This window comes from Excalfactoria chinensis, chromosome 2 (genome assembly GCF_039878825.1).
Source record: "Excalfactoria chinensis isolate bCotChi1 chromosome 2, bCotChi1.hap2, whole genome shotgun sequence".
Taxonomy (NCBI): domain Eukaryota; kingdom Metazoa; phylum Chordata; class Aves; order Galliformes; family Phasianidae; genus Excalfactoria; species Excalfactoria chinensis.
Window position 1 is genome coordinate 30509799 of NC_092826.1, and position 9517 is coordinate 30519315.

The 9517-nt window shown below is 36.0% G+C and overlaps 1 protein-coding gene across 1 annotated transcript in view; it reads left to right on the top strand.

The window, feature by feature from the left end:
- Window positions 1-7229, top strand: part of TRPA1 (transient receptor potential cation channel subfamily A member 1) — a 31168-nt gene extending 23939 nt beyond the window's left edge. Inside the window, exons 21-27 of the mRNA XM_072329639.1 lie at window positions 95-264; window positions 1553-1682; window positions 1813-1995; window positions 3357-3425; window positions 4416-4526; window positions 5073-5170; window positions 6391-7229. Coding sequence (XP_072185740.1) covers window positions 95-264; window positions 1553-1682; window positions 1813-1995; window positions 3357-3425; window positions 4416-4526; window positions 5073-5170; window positions 6391-6622 — 993 coding nt within the window. The 3' untranslated portion in view covers window positions 6623-7229. The remainder of the gene's footprint in view (window positions 1-94; window positions 265-1552; window positions 1683-1812; window positions 1996-3356; window positions 3426-4415; window positions 4527-5072; window positions 5171-6390) is intronic.
- Window positions 7230-9517: the final 2288 nt, after the last annotated feature.

Below are 9517 nucleotides of genomic sequence, written 5' to 3' on the forward strand. Positions count from 1 at the left end.
TAAAAGCATGAAGAACATTTAAATAGTGTTATTTAATTCAGTCACTTAAAGATGAATGTCTTGTAAATATGTATCTATCTCTCTTAAATCCCAGAAATTGAAATATTTGTTGGATTACTCCAATCTACTGGACTGGACAATTTATAGTACCAGCATAATTTTCGTGTCTTCTTTATTTATTAACACACCAGCTCATTTGCAGTGGGAATGTGGAGCAATTGCTGTGTACTTGTCTTGGATGAACTTCTTGATTTATCTTCAGCGGTAACAATTATTTACATGCTCTGTGATAAATACTTTCAATATTTCCAGATAGTTTACATACCATAGAGCTTAACTGGTTGTGTTAGTTCTATTATTTACTTATTTAAGCTATGCAAGTTTCTGGATTAGGATCTAATGATCTGTTGTTGTTTTTTTTACCTGATAAACTGTAATTTTTTGTGTTTTTCATGTAAAGCATCACAGAGTGTGATGATGACAAGAAAAGAAAAAAGAAAATGTATTTTGATGTGAAGTAATTGTGTATTTGTTTAAAGAATGTCTAGAATTGCACTTAAGAAAAAAAAAAAATTCAGACAAAAATAATTGACCTCCCCCCACATAAATACTGCTGCAAAGGAAGGATGTAAATCACAGGAGGCAAAAGGAGAATGAACTATAGTTATATAACTTGAGTGAAGATAATTTCTCTTAGCAATTTATAAAGTAGCACATCCCAGTAAAAGTATCACATTAGATGAAATAATCTTGTGAGTTGACATTGACTCTGTTTATTTGTTGATTAATTTCAAGAGCATTTCACTGTAGTTGATATACTTAAGGATAAGGTTTGTCAGCGAAAGCAATGTCATGAAGATATTATCTCCTTCTGACATTGCCTTTGTAGGCAAACGTTGTACATGTGTCTGAGCTTAGATGACTAATCAATGGACCTGTCTTCTGTCCTTTGCTGTGTCCTGTAGTCAAAATGGATATTGAACCTAAGCACTCAAAATAAAATTCCTTGAGTGCTCAACCATTTTTCTCACTATAAATTAAATGTTATTCTTCCCTGAATATTGTTCATTTGTTTGTTGATAGTAGAACTTTACAGTTACTGTATGCATAATTTTTCTGAGTTAGGCCATCCCTTCTCAAAGCAACCTAAGCAATATTGACCTCAATGGAACGGTACCAAATAAAAACACCTTTATTTATATTAAGATTAGGTTTGCTTTACTTTCAGCTTATCTTTTTAGAGGCACACATAATATTTCAGGGAGGGGGGAAACTTGTGAAGGGATTTTCTCACTTGTGCTACTGTTTTATTATAAAACAGTTATCTGGTCCTTGAATCTGGTACAGAACATAAATTCCCGAGTTCAGGTTTGGGGGAAAAACTAGATTAGTCTGCTTTGTGACGACGTGTTCTGAGATCTGGTTGATGTGTAAGCCAGGAATGGGTTGAGCTTGCCATAGAACAAACTGTTGGAAACACAGTGACTTAAAATTGCACTCTAACTTCAGTATATAATTTTTTCTTACATCTTTTGGTTCACTTATTGCCTAGATTTGAAAATTATGGCATTTACGTTGTGATGTTCTGGGAAATTCTGAGGACTTTGATTCGGATCGCTGTTGTTTTCTTTTTCCTGATATTGGCCTTTGGACTGAGTTTCTTTGTCCTTTTGGGCTCACAGGTTAGTTGAGTTCTGTTTGTTATTTATTTATCATTTTAGATGTTACCTTTCAATAAAGAGTTTTCAAAACTATTTACAAATTTCATAGTTTTTTGAGTTTTTGTTGATTTCTTCATTTCTTCTTTTTCAGCAAACATATAGTACGCCACTGCTTTCTGTAATGAAGACATTTGCAATGATGCTGGGAGACATAAACTATCATGATGCATTCCTTGATCCTTTACTGAGCAGTGAATTGCCATATCCATTCCTGAGTTACACAGTTCTGATTATATTTACTTTGCTTATTCCAATCCTTCTTATGAACTTGCTAGTAAGTAAACTGCTTCTTAATGCACAGAAGTGGTTAAGCACGTTTGTGTGTGTGTGTGCGTACTTGTAAGCAGTTTTGACATATAGAATTACTTTAGTAATGATGTGTAACATTCATTCATAATGTAGCAAACAAATATATTTAGTGACATGAAGTTGCCTTTCCCTTAATTGTTGCAGGGTTATCCTGTGTATCTTCAGATTTGTATAACTAAGTAACTGATGAAATTTGCTGAGCTGCAAGAGGGTCTTCCCTACTTTTTGTGTTTGCCTTTAGAATAGGCAGGAGCATAGCCTTCTGTTTCTGTAAGGAGTAAAAAAAACAGCTTCTGTATATATGACGAGTGCATGAATGTCAGAAGAAACTGTTTTTTGTCTTTGCTGAGGAGCAGTCCCTCTGGTTTGTGCTACACTTTGACTTTACACAGATGTTAGAAGAAATGTTACAGCAAGGGACTAGTTCTCTGAACCAACATTCCCTGATTTTGTTCTAACTTCATGCTGGAGAGTGATTCATGTAATCCCTGCCCCTCTTTTTTCAGCAGGAAGGAAATACATATTCAGATTGAAGCTTCAGTATGCTATTATGTTCTCTCTACTGAGACAAATGGGGAATGATGATTTTAATAAGTGCTTTGGTAAATACCTGCCCCATAAACTAGACATTGTCTTAATTGTTTAATCCCTCATTCTGTTTTACCATCATAAACTAATAGAAATAATGTTTTTTTTTTATTTTAAGAGACAGATCTCAAATCTTCATTGCACATCTGCTACCCAGCAGTATATGCTACTTCATTTGCCTGTAGTGAACAAAATGAATCAGAAAACCAATTCACAGTCAGAAAGGCAAACACCAAGTAAATCATCTTCAGCCATATTTCACTGACCATTAACTACTGTTTTTAGGAAATCAGGTTTTTCTTATGAGCTGAGCAATAAAACTCAGCAAGTCAGCGCAGGGCTATCTTTGTGGTTTTGGTTTGTTGTGCTTTTGATTTTAGATTACTGTTGCCATGTATTTCAATCAGAAGTCAAGGTACATTCTACTCCACAAAAAATATCAATCATGAATCACAAAATAAGGGATTTTATTCTTAACAATTCTTCTAGGTTTCTTTTCTTTACTACTATGCAGGTATTTGGAAGTGAAAAAGCTTACTACTCTTCTTGATACCCATTTTCCAAATATGCACAGAGGAGTGATGTTTCCAGATTCAGGTGTAACAAGTTGAACTTCAGAGTCATTTTGTATTTAAATGTAACAGTTGCAATTGAAAGCACAGATCAGATTACAAAGGAAAATAAAAACCCCACAATAAAAATGTTTCTTGGATCTTTGATCCTGTGTTCTATTTTTAGATTGGTTTGGCTGTTGGAGACATAGCTGAAGTGCAAAAATATGCTGCTCTCAAAAGGATTGCAATGCAGGTAAGTAGCATACCACAATAACATAACTGTAGGAATTAGCACTGCTTGAAAACCTAGTAACTCTTATTTTCAGTTGTCTGCTTTTGTATACCGAGAACATAATCTGCAATCTGAAATCTATATAGTTTTCTTCATTTTTATTTATTTTTTAAGGAATAGTAGATTTGGCAAATAGTTTTCAATTTTTTTCTTTTTGTTGTCTCTGAAGCCTGATTTTTCACAGGTGGAAATACACAGAGTATACACTTGTCAAATAGAGAATAAATATCACTTCTCACAAGATATTCTCAGAAACTCCCTGTGTGCTTCTGCTTGAAGTCTGTATTTTGAGAAGAACTGAGCATTCATAACATTCACCCAGGGAGCAGTGGCTTTGCACATGTTCCCTCCTGGCTTTGCTTTTTCCAGAGAGTTTTAGAGAAAACCTAGGGACTGTGCATGTAGGAAAGTTGGCATCTCCTGAGAAGACATTCATATAACATACTTGCACTGCTCACCAGAGTATTTTCCTTACAGTGATTCTTTTGGCCTCTTAATGTGTACTTTCTCTGTCATAACCTAGGAAAAAGGTATAGCACAGTTAAAGGGAAAGATCATTCTCATCATTATTTAGTCTCAGAATCACTGGCTTTTAAAAGTATTCAGTCTTTGAACATTTCTGCTCTGTAATTCTATACTGCAACCCATAGAGTAATGAAATGTTCCAGTCATTACACAAGAATTAACTCAGATCTAAAACTATTTTAGTTTTAAGAGTGCATAGCTGTATGGAATAATTACTCTGTGGAAAACTATATACTGCTTTGACCACATGGTATCTAGTGTCTGGACTGCGTGGATCAACTATTGTACCATAGTGTGCTGTGTACACATCCTCTGAGATGTAATGCCTTGTGATTTGAATATACTGACATATTGGTTATTTTCATGTTATTATGTGTCACTATCTTAAGAAAATATATCTTATTCTAAATGCAAAATAATGTTTAGGTTAATCTTCACACAAACTTAGAGAAGAAGCTGCCATTTTGGTTCCTTAGTCGAGTGGACCAGGAATCAATCACAGTTTATCCTAACAGACCAAGATACTGTGGATTTATGGTAAGGTTGTAAATATTTGAATCTAGATTTTATAGTAAAATGCGGTGTGATTGACTTAGTTTGTACACAGATTGCTGACAATTTTGCATTAATAAGATTCGATCATTTGAAAGATTTGAGATATCAATATTAAGATATCAAGATTCGAAATCTATGATAGCTTGACTGATCTTAAAATGACAAATCAGTGTTTGAGTGCATCCTAACTTATTCAGCTATAATTAGTGCTTTGAATTCTCAGAGGTGGGTGATGTTATTAGTCAGGAGAAGTTACAGAATTTATTCAGACTGAAAATGTAAGTACTTGCTTCTGGCTGCTTTTTATCTGTCTGTCTACTTTTAATTTCATCTGCAGTTGGTAGACTGAATTTTCTGATTAAGTGTATTTGGCAATAAGAATGTTTAATATTCTAAAACTAACTTTATACCTGAAACTAATTCCAGCATTAAGATATGTTGAGTCTGTTATAGTTCACCCATTTGGAATTATTAATCTGTTCTCAGATTACGGTACTTTGTTTCATTTTGATACTATGTTTTATTTAGAGTGTGTTCCAGTATTGCTTTGGGTGTGAGGACTCTACCACAGATGCACAGAGCACTGATACAACATTAGAACTGGAAGTTCTGAAGCAGAAATACAGGTATATATTGTCTTATTACTCTAGCAGTAAGTAGAGCCCTGTATTACAAAGATATCACTGTTTTAAAACAGCATTCTAAAGCTCAATACTTAACCCACAAAATGAAATTTAATGTATCTATTGTCCTTCATTAAACTTCACTGGTATGTTAACTTACTTCATATTCTGTAATGTATTTACTTTCAAAAGAGGTCTGTGTTAAAGAAATACATTTATCCCATGGAAGAGAAAGAGGACGGGCTTGTTTTCCCCTTATATATATATATAAGGAAAAGGCACTCTCATTTCTAAATTAGAGGTTTGTGTATGGAGGTTTTCCAGAGTTATTTTAAACTCACAATTAGTGTAATTCCAACTGGTTTGCAGATACACACAATCAGTAACAGACTTTGCAGTGGTCAGGTGGTAAATCTGCTTCAGTCCCAAACTGCTCTTCATAGAGAGCCCTTTCAATCACTGCAAATCTGTATTTGTGCTGCCATTTTGTAAGGCTAGGCATTCTGTAGAGTAGATTTTCAGAAAAAGCCTGCTTCATAATATCATGAAGACAGTTTCTGGACACATTTACTATTTCCTACATTTTTTCTTAAAAGAAGATGTGTTCTGTATGCCTGCTAACTGATGCTCTTTGTATCAGTTGTGCTTTGGGTAGCAGTTCTTTGGGTAGCACCAGAGACATTCAAGGCCAGGTTGGATGGGGCCCTGGGCAACCTGATCTAGTGGGTGGCAGTGCTGCTCACAGCTGGCGGTTGGAGCTCGATGGTCTTTAAGGTCTCTTCCAACTTAAGTTAGTTTGTGATTCTAAAGAAATCAGTAAGCATGTCCCATATACTGCTAAAGTACTTGTGAAGTTTTTCAGATGACTGAATGCTAAATTGCTGTTGCAAATCTGGTCCTTATTCCTTGCCAGACACTTAAGTCAAAACTATGAATGGAAATGTTTAGAATTTTACTTTATTTGAGAGTGAGGTCGCTCTTACGTTAAATATGTAGTAAGGTATTTTTTCTCAAGAACCAGAAATTTGTTCTTTAATCTTACTTCTTAAAACCTGGAGAAGTAGCACAGCTTGAAAACTTCAATGTACCCCAAATAAAATTCTTTGTTAAGAGAAGCGTGAGATTGAGGACTATTGATATCTGCCCTTTGAAACCAAATGGCAAAGCTTACTTTATGCGTGCTTTTCAACTTCTGTTTCTTCTTGTTGTTTCTCTCCTTTTAGGCTCAAAGACATATCAACACTGTTGGAAAAGCAACATGACCTCATTAAACTGATTATACAAAAAATGGAGATAGTGTCAGAGGCTGAGGATGAAGACAGCAATGATTTATTTCAGCACAAATTTAGGAAAAGGCAGTTAGAACATAGGAATAGTAAATGGGATACAGTGTTAAAAGCTGTTAAATCAAATGTGCCTAATCCAAGCACAGAAAAGAGCAGCAGCTTCTTGTAGACTTCTCTGTGATATCGTGTTATATTAACATTTTGTTTTTCTTTAGGGTCAATTCTCTCAATGCCTGTGCATAATAGCAATGTGAACCAGTATTTATTCAAGTAAGAAAATAAGGCCAGATCCAAAAAAGGATGTAGGTGCTCAAAGCAGTATTTAAGAAGATTTAAGACGTCTACATCTAGAACTGTGATCCCAAAAGAGGCTGACCTATGAGGAAAGTGCCTAACTCAACAGGTGCCAACCTGGCTGTCCTTAGAATTCTTGTGGTTTCTAACTAGGTCAGTTCCTGGATTTGGCCCTAATGCAATTAGTTATCTGCTTAGTTATGTTGGGTTTTTTTTTATTGTTACAATTACTTTTTAGAATTTTAGAATTTTTAGAAGTTCAAACTGCAATTCATCAGATGTTTCAAGAGAGCCAGTGGGCTTTATGTAGACTACAGCAGGAGTAAAAAGACTAACTTGACTGATCCTTTGGAAGCTTTGCTGAGTAAGGACTGCAGGATCAGACCTGAAACGTAACAAAATAAATGAGATTACAAAGATGCAGTTTAGGATGAGAATAATTTTATGTTCTGGATAACTATATGCAGTTCCCAGAGGGATCATTTGAACTTGCATGCATATAGAAGTGGTAGAATGACATGCTGAATACTAGTAATTTACCACTTACTGTCCTTATACTGCTAGTGTGATTTTGGCCTTCCTGATACCATAAAAACTGACTTTGTTTCTTTAATCTGCAGTCTCATTTTGCTGTTTGTTTGCTGGATATTCAGTGCATTATGTAATATACAGTAATAGACCAAATGTGGAAATAAACATGAATTAAACTGTGTTCAAGTATCTGAGTATTTGCTTCAAAAACAGTGGTAATAAACTAGTTATGTCTGCATATAGTTACAGTGTTCTGTAGTTTGCTTTTGAATTCATTCAACTTCTTTAATTGTTTAATATACATCAGCTCTTCACGTAAGGAACAGTTACGATCCTAGTTGATTTTAATTCAAGGCAGCTACCAGAAATTGATTCATACTGTACAAAACTTGATCAGTCCTCAAGAACAATGGAAAGATGTGCTGCTGATTAGTAAAACTCAAGCCTTAACATTTCTATGGATGACACTCTTTTCAGTAGGAAAAAATACTTCCCATCCAACTGCCTTATGTCATCTTTAAGACTTTTAATTCTTACATGGTAAAATAGCGACGGGGAGAAGTTATCACTATTCTTACCTGTTATGCTGTACTTGCTATGGTGGACAGCAGCCTGATGTCTAACGGGAGATGATATTTGTTACTATTCAGGAAGCATTTGGAGTATTTTTTTCATTAGCCAGATTCATTGATACCTTTGAAATCTGTGGCATAAATCCACACTAGCTATAATTGGAGATATTTGCTTATAAAACTGAAGTTCTGTTCTTGTTTTGCCTAACAAAATCTGAGTGGGCATTTGGTATGTAAGTAAGTGCTAATTGATAAAATTAATCTTAACAAACCTCAGGCAGAGGTTGAATACCTGGCCTTTAGACAGTGAGATGGGGCATGGAAACAGTCTTTGCTGTAAGACTGTGTCCAAAAACATACTCCTGTGTGCCTCACAGGCCCCATCCACAAGTTCTCCTCTTGGCCAGGTTCTGATTGTTGAGACCTGGTGTGTTTTAAACTAAGACAAAGGAAGTTTTGGTTGGATACTAGGAGGAAGTTTTTCACACAGAGGGTGGTGACGCACTGGAACAGGTCACCTAAGGAGGTTGTGGATGCCCCATCCCTGGAGGCATTCAAGGTGAGGCTGGGTGTGGCTCTGGGCAGCCTGGTCAGGTGACTGGCAACCCTGCACATAGCAGAGGGGTTGAAACTGGATGATCATTGGGGTCCTTTCCAACCCAGGCCATTCTGTAATTCTATGAAATGTCCAGGTCCTCAGGATAAAGCCAAACTTGAAAAATAATAAGCTAACACTAGATGGCAGTGAGGGATAAGATTTTTGAAAAAGTAAATTGATACTAAGTACTTAGTTTTAAGTAAAGAGAGTCAACATTGTGGTTATAACAGAAGCAAAGTTGTCTCATTCACAGTTTTGAAGTTTGAGCCTTTCAAGCCTCTAAGCAGAACTCTGATGTGTTTATGCAGAGCAGCCTCTCAGGGCAGGGTTTAAATCTGTTCTGATCTTTCAGCTTACAATTTGAGAAATGTTTTTCTTTTTAATTTTCTCAGGCTTTGCTTCTTTCATTTGTTTAGCAGCTGTTACGGTGGAAAATACAGATAACCGTATCCATCTTTCCCACGTGCAGGTCCAAAGCTGACCCTGAAAATATACTGCATAGTTTGTCTGCAAAAGGGACTGTTTGAGGTTGGGAATTAAGGAACTTCCATATCTCTGAGTGCTTTTGTTTTATTTTATTTCCTGTGACATAGCCATAGCAGGCTTGCCACCTGTTGAATAGATATTGGGATCTATTGATATGTTATTTAAGGGGATTCTCCTGGTTTTAGTATGCACTCTCAGGCTGACATAATTGGACTATGCAAACCCAGGGCAGTCTGAAAGCTCACAGTGGTTGGGATACATAGAGCTCCTGTTAATACACCCACCCTTGGGTGCCTAGAGAGCAGGGATCTCTCTGTTTTGCAGAGAAACAAAGTTAGCATGAGTTGTTTCACTTGGGAGACAAATCACAGGTAGTTAAGGAGTCTTGTGTAGGTTGGGGTGTGGATACAGGGTTATTTCAGCCACCTTGAGAAGCAGGCCTGCTGGGTACATCCACACCTGTAACATTCACACATAGGAATTAACATGGATGAATTCAGCTGACATTGATTGTTCAGTTGTGAATGTATCTGAAGATTGTCGCCAGTGTTGATGAACTTCTGATTTTCATCACCTGCTTCCA